The 15,726-nt window shown below is 40.7% G+C and overlaps 1 protein-coding gene across 4 annotated transcripts; it reads right to left on the minus strand.

The window, feature by feature from the left end:
• Positions 1-851: 851 nt before the first annotated feature.
• Positions 852-14,581, minus strand: LOC131319786 (glutamate synthase 1 [NADH], chloroplastic-like). 4 transcript variants are annotated; one of them, XM_058350176.1, is made up of 23 exons: positions 13,623-14,581; positions 13,381-13,500; positions 12,719-12,832; positions 12,400-12,552; positions 11,981-12,081; positions 11,783-11,879; positions 11,201-11,310; positions 10,435-10,538; positions 10,137-10,316; positions 9,715-10,058; positions 9,554-9,624; positions 8,989-9,458; positions 7,718-8,587; positions 7,447-7,601; positions 6,993-7,154; positions 4,775-6,376; positions 4,238-4,456; positions 3,850-4,118; positions 3,438-3,740; positions 3,074-3,341; positions 1,958-2,212; positions 1,272-1,544; positions 852-1,180 (listed from the first exon to the last, which is right to left on the minus strand). In XM_058350176.1, exons 1-23 carry the CDS (start codon positions 13,950-13,952, stop codon positions 1,148-1,150), a joined length of 6,603 nt encoding a protein of 2,200 aa, XP_058206159.1. In that variant the 5' UTR covers positions 13,953-14,581; the 3' UTR covers positions 852-1,147. The 4 variants fall into 4 exon arrangements, with proteins under 4 accessions (XP_058206159.1, XP_058206160.1, XP_058206158.1 ...); XM_058350177.1 differs by having other exon boundaries at positions 1,153-1,180; positions 1,267-1,544; XM_058350175.1 differs by having other exon boundaries at positions 1,153-1,544.
• Between the last annotated feature and the right edge of the window lie 1,145 nt (positions 14,582-15,726).

Genomic DNA, 15,726 nt, shown 5'->3' on the forward strand with positions numbered 1-15,726 from the left:
TCCCCTTTCTTGTACCCCCAATTTATCCTCTATCCAAATCAAATACTATTTTATACCCTTTTTGTAATACATCATCCAAACCAAGTATTATTTAATATCCCCTCCATAAAGCATCACATCAATGTGGGTCATCTCATATTAACTAATACCCCCTACTATCTTATCTCTTTATTAACTAATACCCCCAATCCTTATCCCGCATCCAAACGGGCCCCTTAGTTCTTGTGGAAGAGAAGGGAAAAGAAAGGGAAATTAAAAAAACTCCTCTCTTGTTTGGATTCCTATAGAAAGGAGGGAGGAAAATACTAACAAAACGAATACACATTTTCTCCTATTTTCTATTCAACTTTTCCTTAATTTCTCTCTTAATTATTTTTCCTTCATTTCGTTTTTTATTTCTACAAGTTCCAATCAGGTCATCAAGCTGAAACAACCATTTTAGCCAAGCAACAGTACAAAACAAAAAGATTCGTCCTCCGATTTCTGAGAAAATCCTTAGCGATATCCGTTGAAGTTGATTTTTTTCGAGAACCCTTCAAAAAATATTTTAAAAAAGATAAGCAATTTGTATTATTTTATAGGATCCCGATATGAGCCCCACAAAAATATACTCCCTCCGTCCCAAATTGTTTGTCCGGTCCGCAAAACGATAACTTGAAAATAATGTAATTTTTTAAAGAAAAAATTCAAATTTTTCCACAAATTAAAAAAACTCATTGATATCTAGTAAGTTGTTACAAAACTTTCGAATTTTTCTTGCAAAAATTGTATTATTTTTAAGATTTCATTTTGCGGACCGGACAAATATTTTGAAATGGAAGAAGTATATGCATGATATGTGCACAAAAATCTGTATGGGAATCATTACTGTATGGCATTAACTTTCCATTCACGGATCAAAAGAACACTGTACAAATTTATTCATTTTAACCGGCACGGCACATGAGCCCCCCTTTCTAACAACCAAAAAAAAAAAGGGGAGATCATAAACAAGACAATAAAGAAATCACACTCATGAAATCCTAACTACTGATACCGATCCCCCCCGCAAACGCCGCCACTTTGTTGTTGAGCTTTCCCAACTTCTGTGCTTGATCTTGGGCATCTTGCTTAGGCTGTCCACAATATGGTTACTGGACGCAGCTCTCTAGAAGTATACATTGGTTCTTTCTATTTGGCCCTATATTGAGGATGTGAGAATGAAGCTGAAGCTAAAACATTCCCCGAGAAAAGAATAATAAAAAAAGCTGAAGCTTAAACAACGACATTACTGTCTCTTTGATGCTATCTTGCTGCCTCGTGACAATGTCATCTGGTCTTAATTGATTGATGGTTTGGTCTTCTTCTTCTTCTTCTCTAGTGAGATACTTGTCGACTTGTGCAGCAGCTTGTCGACCTTCTGTGATAGCCCAAACTACCAGGGACTGGCCCCGCCGACAATCCCCAGCTGCAAAAACGCCGTCTAAGCTGGTTGAGAATCGACCATACTCTGCCTTGAAGTTCGATCGGTTGTCTCGCTCCAAGCCCAGTTTGTCTGCTAGTGTCTGTAGGTATTAAGCACAAAAAGCAGAAGAAAATCAGTAATTACAGTATTCCAACGACAAATATGGTCACAAGAAGTGTATGTGATACATTCAGAAGGCATATACATAGATTCAGTTTCAAGGAAGTATTCAACTTTTCTGCAAAAGAAGTTTCAGAATATAGGTCTATCAAGGATTATGAGTCGTATGACTATCTTTAAGTCTGCTGGCCCCAGGCAAATGAATGAAATTCAAAGCAGAAGACAAGTTTCTGGAAGAAGTTCGAAGGCTACGTCACCATCCACACGGGTGAGATTACTTTTTGGGAGCCTACGCCCTCTCCACCAATGAAAAGAGGGCATTCCTCTTTTGATGATGGTGAACAAAATCATTTTCCCCTCGAGAAATTACACGATGCAGTTAAGAATACTAACCGACTCGGGACCAAGGAAGCCCATCGCTAGAAGGACCAGGTCTGCCTCAATAATCTCCTCAGAGCCTTCTACTTCCTTAAGTTGAAACTTCCCACTAGCATCCTTCTCCCACTGCACGCGTACTATCTCAAGTCCTTTCACAACTCCATTCTCTCCCACAAACCGCTTAGTCAATACCTCATAAGATCTCGGGTCCTTACCAAACTTGGCAGCAGCTTCCTCGTGCCCATAATCTACCCGCAATATACGGGGCCACTGCAAAACAAGAATGTTGAAACATTACTAATGTGATTAGAAAACGTGCCAAATGCTACAGAATTTCCCAATTTTCCCATTTCTTTAAGGAAACAAAATCATTTTTTTTAGTATGCGTAACCAAAGCTTAGACATCCATTTTTAAACAAAATATCCTCTGATTGCAACAACCTGCATTACTGATTACTAGCCATAATGGTAGACACTCTACTTATGATGTGTTGATTTTACAGCAACCAAAACAGATAGTATAAGAAGTGATTGATCAATTACTACTCCCATAGCTGTCCCCTCTATTTCATGGAAGTTCGGCACACTTTTCAAGCTAATTGGTATTTTTAGGAATCCAGGTAATTGGGCTCAAGAACTTGATTGGGCTATCCGACATCTAAAGAAATCTGGTTTTCCTTCCTCCCTATATAAGCTGGCTATGGCAGGGGCAGTATATCACATTTGGAGGGCAAGAAACGAATGCATTTTTGGTTACAAGCAGCCATTTCCAGAGGGTGTTTCTGATCAGATTATGAAGGATGTGAGGGATAGTCTGTACTTGGAAGAAAGTAGGGATAGCCATGGAAATAGAGCTTTGTGTATAGCTTGGAACATCTCGGATAAAATTTTGTAGCTTGATGTCTGGGGCCTTTTTTTGCTTTGTTAGTCTTATACCTGTGTAGTTTTTCTCCTGGTTTCGGGGGGTTTACTTGTATTTCTGTCTCTTTTTGGTAATAAAATCCTTTTTACCAAAAAAAAGAGAGACTAACCATGGGACATGATATGATTACACAACATAACTTAATAATGAATGGGTATGCAGTCTAGATTTTGCTTGTTTTCGGTTGCCATAAAATGCAGTCTACAAACCTGTGGCCAAGGGTTGCCTGGAGCCCTAGTTTGAGGAGGCTCAGAGAGAATCTCCAGATTTAAAACGCTACTACAACCGTGCCGGATAGATGTTCCAATGCAATCTGTACCTGTATCACCTCCACCAATCACAACTACCTTCTTACCCTTGGCAGAGATGTATTTCCCATCCTCAAGATTGCTATCAAGCAAACTTTTTGTATTTGAATGAAGAAACTCCATGGCGAAATGGACCCCCGACAGTTCCCGTCCAGGTACAGGTAAGTCCCTGTTCCAATATTTTATTCTCAAATAAGTACAGGGTCACAAAAGAAAAAAACCTCTATTAACATTTTTTTTCCCAAGTATGCCAAAATAAGTATACCTTGGAATAGTGGCTCCTACAGCTAAAACTATGGCATCATTCTCCTCTCGAAGCCGATCTAGGGAATACAAAGGATCTTTTCCAATATCAGCATTAACGACAAAATTGATGCCTTCCTTTTGCATGAGGTCAACCCGTCGTTGAACAACCCATTTTTCAATCTTCATGTTAGGAACTCCATACATCATCAGGCCCCCAATACGATTAGAGCGCTCAAACACTGTCACAAAGTGGCCCTTTTTATTCAACTGATCCGCAGCAGCCAATCCAGCGGGTCCACTCCCAACAACAACAACTCGTTTCCTGTAACAGGATTATGTAATTCAATGCCAGATAATTTAAACAGAAGAGGTATTCAACAAAAATGAGACAATGAGTGATAGTAATGGATTATGCAGCTGATAAACCATACCTGGTCCTTTTGAGGGGAGGCCGTGGCACCATCCACCCTTCCTCAAAAGCCTTATCTATGATAGCACATTCAATGCTTTTGATGGATACAGGATTCTCATTTATGCCAAGTACACAAGAACCCTCACAGGGTGCAGGGCACACCCGACCAGTAAACTCCGGGAAATTATTAGTCTCCAAAAGCCGATCCAATGCTTCGCGCCACCTATTCTGGTATACCAACTCGTTGAATTCAGGTATTTTATTACCCAGAGGACACCCAGAATTCTCCTATAATAAAGGAAAATGAGAAATCAGAGGATTAAACTGGAAATATCGGGTAGCAGCATGAGAGGGTTTGAACTTAAAAGCACAAGAGAGAACAAAACAACACACTGAGTTAATATTACCTGGTGGCAGAAGGGAGTGCCACAGTCCATACAGCGAGCAGATTGAGTCTTTAGAAGTGCGCTGGATTTTTTCTCTTCCATGACCTCCTTCCAATCACTCATCCGAACATTAGGATCTCTGTAAGCAACACCCTTACGCTCATAAGCAATGAATCCCCTATGTTTTACAGCGTCAGGTACTTGAGTTGGCCTTTTCACTGGTTCAGCCTCTTCAACTTTCTGCAGTTTCAACACTCTTATTAAGACCCCTTTATGGGCTATAAGAGATTAACAAGTCTATATTACATTGAAAAGAGGAAAGTGTGGGATGCAAAGAAAGAAACCCAAGGCAAAAAAATCTCATATGAAGAAACACTTGTAACTGGATATCATAAACAGCTTAAAGAAATTACATAGTAATACTAAGAAAAACTATTCATCAAAACGAAAGCCAAAACTGTTCTTATATCTACCATCGGTCGATACATATGTAAATTTAACTTAACCAAAAAAAGGTTGATAGATTAAATTCTGCAAGAAACGAATATGACAGCTTACCTGACTGCCTGTCCCATTGGATGACAAAGCTGCCAACTTCTTAAGCTCTTCAAAACCATCTTTCTCCTGCAATTCTGCCTCTTCTTTCTCGTCAGCTTGTTTAGCATTCGCAGCTTCAGCCTCTTTGGTAACTGATTTTTCCTTCATGATTGCAAGAACCCGCTTATAATCTCTAGGGAACACCTTGACAAATTTAGGTAAGATATTATCAAAGTCCGCAAGCACTTCTCTGGCTAGTTGGCTGTTTGTGTGACGCTGATGCTGCTGTATCAACATTCTTAGAGTCATAATATCCTCTACTTCATCAACTTTATCAAGATCTACCAGCTCAAGGTTGCATCGGGATTGGAACTTGGCGTCCGTATCAAGAACATAGGCAACACCACCACTCATGCCTGCAGCAAAGTTCCTCCCTGTTTTCCCAAGCACGACAACGATTCCACCAGTCATGTACTCACAACCGTGATCACCAACACCTTCTACAACTGCTTTTACCCCAGAATTACGCACACAAAATCTTTCTGCTGCCATTCCGTTAAAATAAGCCTCCCCCCGTGTAGCGCCGTAGAGAGCAACATTACCTATCACAATGTTTTCCTTGGGATCAAATTTGCTTCCTTTTGGAGGATAAACAACAATCTTGCCACCTGATAGACCTTTACCAACATAGTCATTGCTATCACCCTCGAGCTCCAAAGTAATACCAGGGGCGAGAAATGCTCCAAGGCTCTGGCCCGCACTCCCATTGAGTTTGATATGGATCTTATCAGCAGGAAGCCCCTCCAGATGATAGCGCTTTGTGACCTCATTGCTAAGCATTGTTCCAACTGCCCGATTCACATTGCAAATTGGTGTTTCAATGTACACAGGTAGACCTTTATCCAAAGCAGCTTTGGATAGATTTATGAGCTTGTTGTCCAAAGCCATGTCCAAACCATGATCTTGTTTCTGTACACAATACTGGGCGGCTCCTGGGCGGATGTCAGCAGCAGGTCTAAGTAATAGTGAGAGATCGATATTCTTTAGCTTCTCGTTGCCCTTTGCCACTTCCATGTCCATTTCAAGCATATCCGAACGACCAACCATTTCCTTGATGGTCCGAAACCCAAGCTGAGACATGATTTCTCGCACCTCTTCTGCTAGCAAGAAGAAAAAGTTAATCACGTGCTCGGGTTCTCCGGCAAACTTCTCTCTCAGTACTGGATCTTGGGTAGCAATTCCAACTGGACAAGTATTTTTATGGCACTTCCGCATCATGATACAACCAAGGGTAATGAGGGGAGCTGTACTGAAACCAAATTCCTCTGAACCAAGTAGCGCAGCAATGGCCACATCCCTTCCAGTTTTAAGTTGGCCATCTACCTGGAGTACTGTTCGGCCACGAAGGTCATTAGCAACTAGGGTTTGGTGGGTTTCGGCAAGACCAAGTTCCCAAGGGAGACCAGCATTTTTTATCCCAGTCCAACGGGCAGCACCTGTTCCTCCATCATGACCTGAGATCAAGACATGATCGGCATGCCCCTTCACAACTCCACTTGCAATTACTCCCACTCCAGCTTCAGACACCAACTTCACGCTAATTCGAGCCCCTGGATTAGCATTCTACAAAATAATGAATAAAGAAGTTAGATTAACTAAGCTATACAACTCACAATACTGGAACACATGCATAGACACATATAAGACGGCCATATAGGGCCCAAAATGAGAACAAATGCTAGTTTTTATGGAATGTAGATTTCTCCATCACGAAGTTCGGAAACAGGCTTGGTATGGCACATACACTAAATAGTGGTTCCATAGGGTTAGGATTCTAAGGAGTACAACATCAACATTCACTTATTTCAAGTGAAAAGGGCATAATGGAACATAATATATATTGTAAAACCTCCTTTTAAAACACATTCCTACGTGCCCAAAGACTTCCTCTCTTTCTTTCTTTTTCACATTTGTATTCCAAAAGATCTACTTTCCATGACTTCAAGTCAATCACCTTTAAACTTTTTTACTCCTAAAGTCAAAATTAAACTAAATTGGGAAGAAAAAAACAGGGAACGGTTTGGAAATGCTAAACTTAAGGTTTAGAATGGAGACGTAACATGCTTTGGAAAGTGCATTCCAATTCCCAAATCTCTAGTCTATTGGGGTTTTTGGCAATATAGATAAAATCATCATGCAGTCCATTGAAACTTGTAGAAACAGCAGTGTTTGTATTTACCTTAAGATCGTGAATCAATTGAGCGAGGTCTTCAATTGAATAAATATCATGATGGGGAGGTGGGCTGATGAGTCCCACGCCAGCAGTGGAATTCCTAGTTTCAGCAATATCTCCAATAACTTTGTGGCCTGGAAGTTCACCTCCTTCACCAGGCTTGGCCCCCTGTGCAACATGGCAGTAGAGAATAAATGATAAAATTCATCCACAAAGGATAAACAAGTGTAGTGCATATATAACTGCACCAAATGCCAAAGGTAGTATCAGTTAAAGATGCAAAAACACCCAGAGGTGCTTTGCAGACATAGTGTCATCTGCCCATGTACATAAATTCATAAACAAGGGGAACCCCTGCTCCAATAGGAATAGAGTGGGGAACAAGGGTAGACAAACAACAACAAAATAAACTTGAACTCCAAAATAAGTGTCATGTCAAATGGTTGTCATCAAAATTTACCTGAGCCATTTTTATTTGTATCTCATCAGCATTCGAGAGGTAATAAATTGAAACGCCGAATCTTCCACTAGCAATCTGCTTAATTGCACTCCTTTTCGGGTTCATTGAACCATCTGGAAGAGGCTCCATACGGGAGGGGATCTCACCTCCCTCACCTGGAAAGAAGTTGCATCAAGTAAGATAAGGAAAGAAGCAAGGGGCAAAGTACCCTATGTGAAACAAGAATTGTACAAAGAATCTGAAATAAGCTTACTGAGGAGGGAGAGCATACCTGTGTTCGACTTCCCTCCAATCTTATTCATAGCCATCGCAAGGGTTGTGTGTGCCTCCAATGATATCGAACCATAACTCATAGCTCCCGTGCAAAACCGCTTTACTATCTCACTGGCTGGTTCGACTTCATCTAAAGGAACCTTCACCTTTGCCTCTTTAAATTTCAATAGCCCCCGCAAATTACTGGTTTTGTTTAGCTCCTGTATGCGCTTAGAGTATTCTTTATACGCCACTACACTATTACCTTTGGCAGCCTCTTGCAGCTTAGCTATAGCGAAGGGGTCATTCAGGTGGGCCTCACCATCTTTCCTCCAGTGATAATCTCCAGGATTGGGCAATGATACATCCTCTGCACTCCCAGGAGGGAATAACCTTTTAGGAAAGGCCAGCTCATGCAACTTAAGCGCATCCAGGGCTAATACTTCAAATGTTGCCCCCTCAACTCTGCTTGGAGTTCCAGCGAAGCACCTCTCCATTACTTCTGATGAGAGGCCCACTGCTTCAAATATCTGAGCACCCTTGTATGAGGCCAAAGTAGATATCCCCATCTTGGCAAGAACCTTCATCATACCATAGTTGCTTGCTTTGAAATACTTCTTGACCAGCTCTTCCTTAGAGCGCAACTCACCACTTGCCTTTGGCGGAATTTTTGCATCAACCTGCAGTCTCCAAATTGCCTCTACAGCCAAATAAGGGCATATAGCATCTGCGCCAAATCCAACTAATGTACAAAAGTGGTGCACTTCTCGAGGCTCAGCAGACTCTACAACTAAGCCAATCCGAGTTCGTTCAAGGTTTCTGACTAGATGATGATGGACAGCACCCACCGCCAAAAGTGAGCTTACAGCAACACGATTGGATGAAAAGGCTACGCAATCGAACAAATAGCAGTTCAATTTTGTATACTAATAAGTACTAACATCTTAATAATTGTTTTGTCAAACAAAAAACATTTCTACCATTAAAGAACTGGTTAAGCTAACCAATGCTCCTTGGGCATTGGGGACAAATATAGACAAAACGTTTAGAACTCCAACACACTTCTCACACACCAATACACCTTCAGCTATTTCAATACACTTACTTTTCTGGTAAGAAAATCATTATGTTTTTTCCGACACCCCTTTTACATACTTTAAAATACTTGGAAACCTAAACCACTGCCCATTGGCTTAGCATTTTCCTTAAGAGTAAAGGAGATTCCTAGATTAACACATAATACTAAGTATTTTTCAGGTTCAACACTAGTTTGAGTAGGATAAGAGGTACCTCTGTCGGAGAGCACCACCGTTGTGTATCCCTCCTTAATTGCATCATGAGCTTCCAAACATATCCTATCCAATGTCTTCTCCAAACCTTTCCTACCACACTTCTTAGAGTATGTTATGTCGATAACTTTGCTGCGCCATCCTCTATAATCCATCTTTTTTATTGCTTCCATTTGTTCAATGGATAGAAGGGGACCTTTTAGCGAGAGGCGGTGGCATTGTTCTTCACACGTCTCAGTGAGATCACCTTCAGGACCAATCATGCACTCCATGGAGGTGACTATCTTCTCCCTAATGGGATCAATAGGAGGGTTTGTAACTTGAGCAAACATCTGCTTGAAATATTCAAATGTGAGTTTCTCCCGATTGGACATCACAGCCAAAGGAGCATCATTTCCCATGGAACCCAGGGCCTCAACACCGTCTTTTGCCATTGGCAGTAGCAGCATCTCCAGGGATTCAACAGTGTAACTGCATAAGAGGCCAGCATTTGAATTCATTTCTCCCATTATTGCAACAGACAAAAGAACTTAAAAGAGCAAGAGCAGGGAAAAAGAGATAAATACCCAAAAGCCTTCAGTGGAGCCAACAAACCATGAATGCCCATATTTTCCATGTTGTCGTCATCATTCGATGCCTGGTCACATAAAATAATAGCCGCCTTAAAAAAATTCAGAACTGCCCAAGAAATAAGCAGAAGAAAAGATTGGATAGACACTACACTCACGGGCAAAACTCCTGCTATAGCCGGAGGAACCCTCTCAGATTCACTAACAGATTCTACTATGTCACTCAGCACTATCTTTTGCCTTTTGATCCACTCTCCGTAAGGTCTTGCAAGCGAATACTGTTGCTTCAATGCTCCATCATCGACAACAACATGCTTATCAAAATCCACCAGAAGCATCATGCCAGGGCTAAGTCTTCCTTTCGCACACACATCTTCATCTGGAATATCAACTACTCCAACTTCACTTGCCATTATAACCCGTCCACTGTGTGTAATATAAAATCGACCTGGACGCAGTCCATTTCGGTCCAGTGTAGCTCCAAGATAACGGCCATCAGAAACTGCAAATTCTGTTTAATAAGCACAAACTAGATGCTGAAAGGAGAGTTAAGTAAATGTGAAATACTAGAAGAACTCACATGACATCAAAGCAGGACCATCCCATGGTTCCATGAGGGCTGAAAAGTATTCATACAATGCTTTGCGATCAGGATCCATATTCTCGTCCCTTTGCCAGGCTTCAGGAATCATCATCATCATAGCTTCAGGAAGACTTCTACCAGCTCGGACCAAAAGCTCCAGAACACCGTCAAAAGACCCTAAGAGAAGAGGGAGATTCAGACAAGAATGAGAAGTGGCTCTATTTTTCCTACTTACACTAGCATTTTAAGCTCATGTGCGACTCATGTATCTGTGTAAGCAAATAGAAGCACCAACCTGAGTCAGATGAGCTGGCGTCTGCTATGGGTAGAAGCTTCTTCATCTCATCCTTTGACAATCCAAGCTCCTTGCACTTCAGAAGGCCTTCGCGAGCCCTCATCCTAAAGTCTCAAAACATGCATCATTCGTACATTTTAAAGGGAAAGCAAATGAATAATCAAATCATGGACTCAAATACTGTGCAGGAATCCATAACTTATCTACCTACATTGTCCATAGAACATGATTCTGAACCTAAAGTAAGAGTGAAGCTTACCACTGGCTTTTTAGTGAGACAAAAAGTACATACACATATCAACACCTTAGCAACCATAAGTGCATATTTCAAACATTTCTAGTATTTCTCGCCAGTCGCCACACAACCAATATTTACTGTTTATATAGCAGTAGCGAACTCGGTGATATGCCGCTCAAAAAGTGGTACGTGGCATCCAACGTTTCAACAATTCACTTATTTGAAGCACATCAACAAGAAGATCTTGAGTCTCCTAACAAATGGAAATGCTTGGCATGCAGCTGCCAGAGTCTACCTATGGAAACTATTTCAATATAGTCAACCTCCTCCAAATATCGTGGACCTTGAGGTTTTCTTCCGAGGATAATAGCAAAGATTTGTTAAGGTATATCCTAGGTCAATTGTAATTATCCTTTAAGGCCCCCAGAGAAGCAAACCAAGAATCTCTACCAAAAAAAAAAGGGCAAATGACTAAGTGAAACATGTGCAGGGAAAACTAACTAATCAACCACTTGCTCAACAGCTTACCAGTTTACGTTTCCACGAAGTGTGTTGATTTCCCCATTATGACCTAATAGACGCATTGGCTGAGCGCGATCCCAGCTAGGAAATGTGTTTGTTGAGAATCTTGAGTGTACCTGCAGAGGTCAGAGGGTAATAAAGATCCAAACTTTCAATACTTAATCCACATCATTAACAATATTATCTAACTTTTCAGTGCAAGCAAGAAATTGTGTTTAGGGCACTTCGATGCCAGCACGAACATCACAGAAACCCTAAACTACCTTTGACCAAGCACAATTTCCTTCCATAATTAAAATGGAAGTTATCCTCAACTGATCATACAGAACACTGCACCAAGTTTCTGCAAACACGATTTACTTGATAATGAGGTTCCTTATGAACTCACCCAAAGAATCCAATCCGGCATCCAATTTCAAATAGTAATCAAGGGAGCGGAAGAACTTAAGAGATCATTCATACTTCAATGCCTCAGAAGTCATTCCTCAACCTTGCATCTTTTCAGTTAACCGGTCAATTCCATGCTGTTCGTTGTTGAAGTATGGTGTCAGAGGACAAAGGAGAAAAGTGAATGAAATAAACATTTACCAGGGCCATGTAGCTCGTAAACCTTTCATCGCCAAGGTCAGCATAATAATATTCCTTCAACTGGTCGGGCTTCAACTGACCTTTATAGACAACAGTCCTGAAAGAAAACCAGTAAAGATTTCTCATATGGCCATACAGTACAAATCCACAAAAAACATATAGTCTTGGAAAACCAACAAGATTTTTTGAGAAACAAACCTCGAGGAAAGGGAGCATATATAGAAGTCCTTCACTCCGCCATGTTGAAGGTTTAATGCAGCTCGAATTGCTACCATTGAAAGCCTCCTTAATATGTATAACTGCCATAAAACGAAGAGGAAAGAGAAAATTTTGTAAAAATTGCTGGACTTCATGGAATATATGTAACAAAGACCAACTCTACAGCAAGTCTAATGTAAAACTTCAGCAGCCAATTTGATTAAGCAAACTAAATTGCACCATTATAGAAGCTCCATTTTTCACTCACCATGACAAAAAATTATTACGTTCATCCATTGGTACTTCTTCATCAATTTTATGCGGGGAACTGATAATTCAACCACGTACGAAAAATGAAACATGCCTAATTGGACTGAACAGGAAAATAGATTATAGCTGAAAAGAAATTAGACAAGTACCTGTTGCTCAAAATCAGCTTTTGACCTGGTAGTGGGTGTAAGAAACACTTGCTCAATAACAGGTTCAGTCTGCTTTGCTGACTCACCCAATCCTAAGTTATCTGTCGGCACAGATCGCCAACCAAGAACCGTATGCCCAAGCGATTCCGCAACCTAGGAAAACAATCATGAAAGCTTAGGAGACAATACTGAATAGAACAAGACCTAACCGTCAAGAAAAAGACCATAATAGGCTTAACTCACTTTGCAATTAACACGTACATAAAAGCAAGGCAAGTGAAAGTAATACTAACTGACCAATTTTGGTTCTTCAATATACCTTTGCAAACACAATTTTGCTTTGTTCCCTTCGATTTTCAGAGGTAGGCAGGAAGAACATGCCCACAGCGTATTCCCCTGGCGGTGGTAGCTCAAACCCCACATCCTTAGTGACCTGATACAGAAAAACCGAAAACAATAAATATCAAAAGGTTTCAGAAACCACTTTGAGAGTTGGAGACCCAAATTTGAGCCAAGTAGATAGTCCAGTGGTCGGGAAAGTGAACTGTGGATCATAAGGTTTGATAACTCTTTCCCCCTCCCCACTAATGGAGGATCGGATTGTTCCCACAGATTAGTCGATGTGCCAGCTGGCCCGAACCGCAAGTTATCTCACCCAACAAAAAATCTCTGCCTCTCCCAACCTACTGGGGCAAAAGGAAAAATTTTGATAAAAAAGAGGTTGAAAACCAAAACCAGTCGCTTCAGATTTCGAACCCCAAACCCACAAACTGAATGGGTTTTTCTTCTTTTATTTCTTCCCTTTCAGATTTTCAACCATTAGAAAGGAAAAAAAACAAAAACAAAAAAATCTATAGCCATCCAAATCAGATACAGAAGAATCTCTTTACCAAAAAAAAACAAAAAATCAGATACAGAAGAATCAAAACCAAAAAGGAAAAAGTAAAACAAAATTGGCAATGAACTAAATTATTAATCTACCTCGTTATAGAACTCGTGAGGAAGAGCAACGAGAATCCCGGCCCCATCACCGGTATTAGTCTCGCACCCACAAGCTCCCCTGTGCGACATACGCACCAGCATCTCCAACCCATCCGTCACCTGTAAAAATCAAAAGACAACGAAACCAACTCATAATCATACTCAAAACCTCAAAAATCCATACAAAACACACATAAGCATATATACACGTATATAAGTATATGTATGTATTTGATGCTCACCGTTTTCCGGCTCATTTGGGCGGATAATTCGGCGACGAATCCGACCCCACACGAGTCCTTATCGAACGAGGGATCGTATAGACCCAGGGGCTTTTCGGGAACTTGAGACAATGCCGACCGCACCACCACTCTGAGCTTCGGATCACGACAGGGCCCCTCCGATTGCCATAGATGCAGTCTTCTCTCGCCCCCACACGATTGCAACCCATAGAATCTCCTCTCCAGACCAATTCTGCTCAAGTGGAACTGGTTGTTAACAAAAGGCTTGGTAATCGGAGGGAACAGAGCCGGGCTTGTTCGAGTCTGGAGAAAACTCGAAGCTACAGACATTATTGATCAAATCTCAAAAGCACGAAACAACTGATATTTAATGTGGGTGAACGAATCGAATCGAGCAGAACCGAATCTTTTTCAGAGGTTATTGAGAGAGAGAGAGAGAGCCGGAAAGTTTTTAAATTTCCTCCTCCTTTTTTTAATCTGGTTTTTGTTGTTTCGTGCCGGCAACTTGAGCTCGCAGATCTGGAATATTCAAAGTAACAGAACCAATCCCTTTTTTCTTTTCTGTTTTCGATTCTCGAGTAGGAGCGATTAGGAGACGCAAATCTTTGATTACCGCAGCAATCCTTGATTGTGATACGGGGAGAATCAGATTGGAGAAATCTAGACTGATTGGGTAGGGAGAATTCCGGATTTCTTTTTTACAAAGTCGTCGAGTGGATGATTTCTCTGCATAAATTACACAAACTGTGCTTACATTAACAACGTTGAAAAGTCGTCGTCCTTATCCGAGATCTTGTGACAAAAACAAACACAGAGAGAGAGAGAGAGAGAGAGAGAAAGAGAGTGTGTTTCACTCCAGATAGATTGATAAGTAGAGAGAGAAAAGGACAGATACCGACGACCGACAGTGAGAGAGAGAGAGAGTATCGGCGAGAAAGGGGCCGTTGGGGTGTGCATATTTATAGAGGGAGAGAGATCAAAAAAAGAGGACAGAGAGAGAGAGGTGAGGGGGGGGGGTGGGGCGTGGGGTGAGGAGGTGGGGGCCACTGGGAGGGGGGGGTTTATACCGGTTCCGACTGCGGGCATACGGTTTTGCTTCCAGAGTGAGGTTGACAGGTCGAGATTTTCTGGTCCGGGACACGTGTAGGGTTTTTGGTGGTCAGTACCACGTGGACTTGGAAAGCTATGCGGCATGCGACAGCCGATCATGGTGTGGGGTCCAGCTACTGGAGGTTTTAGCCGCCGCGGCTCGTAGCCGGTTAAACTGCCTGATTAGTGATTAGCCCATTGTTAATTACCAGACAAACAAAATCTTCTTTAAACTGCCTGCTTAAACTGCCGCCGCGGCTCAATTATTTGCACCCCTTCAAGATTTCCATAAATTTTCAAAACAAACTTTACAACTTCTATCGGTTCTTTCGTCAAGTTGTTTATATACTACTACTTACAATTTCTTCCTCTCTGTTGTATCCCTCTATTTTTTTTCAATAATGCGATCTTGTCTTCTCCAAAACAATAAATACTACACTTTGGCCTAATGTTTTGACGATTTTTTGGCCGGTCTTTTTATTTGTATTTTTTTGATTTTTACTCCCTCCGTTTCAATTTAAATGTCCATATTTCTATTTCTGAATGTTTTAAAATAAAGTCTCCACTTTCTAAGAATAACCATCAAAACATGTCAAGCTTCCAATTTTACCTCTAAAAAGTACACATTGATTTGACATTTTTTTATATTCGTTTCATTTTTAGATTGACAATATCTTTGAATTTATAATATTTTTCATGATTTTAAAAATTTTGTATAATGAAACTAATTGATATCTATCAAACAAGATTTACATTACATATTTTTTGAGATCCATATTGAAAGATATAAGTGATTTTCATACATATAATTAACTTCATATTTTAATTTTGGAAATTTACAATAAAAATTTTGACTTCTTAAAATGCACGATTTCCCATAAAGAATACTTGTTTTCTCTTAATTCTTACTCCATTTGGGTCAAATTTTTAACTCACCTGTCTTGATGAGGAAAAAATTGTATGTGAGAAATATCAACATTGCCCTCATCTTCCTTTGATTATGTGTTGCACAGTG

This window comes from Rhododendron vialii, chromosome 3a, assembly GCF_030253575.1.
Source record: "Rhododendron vialii isolate Sample 1 chromosome 3a, ASM3025357v1".
In the NCBI taxonomy this organism is placed as follows: Eukaryota; Viridiplantae; Streptophyta; class Magnoliopsida; order Ericales; family Ericaceae; genus Rhododendron; species Rhododendron vialii.

Coding starts and splice junctions, on each gene's coding strand:
- LOC131319786 (XM_058350175.1), bottom strand. CDS start 13,952: ATGTCTGTAGCTTCGAGTTTTCTCCAGACTCGAACAAGCCCGGCTCTG. Junction 12,082..12,399: donor AAGCTGATTTTGAGCAACAG/GTACTTGTCTAA, acceptor GTTTTATGGCAG/TTATACATATTAAGGAGGCT. Junction 4,119..4,237: donor GCACTCCCTTCTGCCACCAG/GTAATATTAACT, acceptor CCTTTATTATAG/GAGAATTCTGGGTGTCCTCT.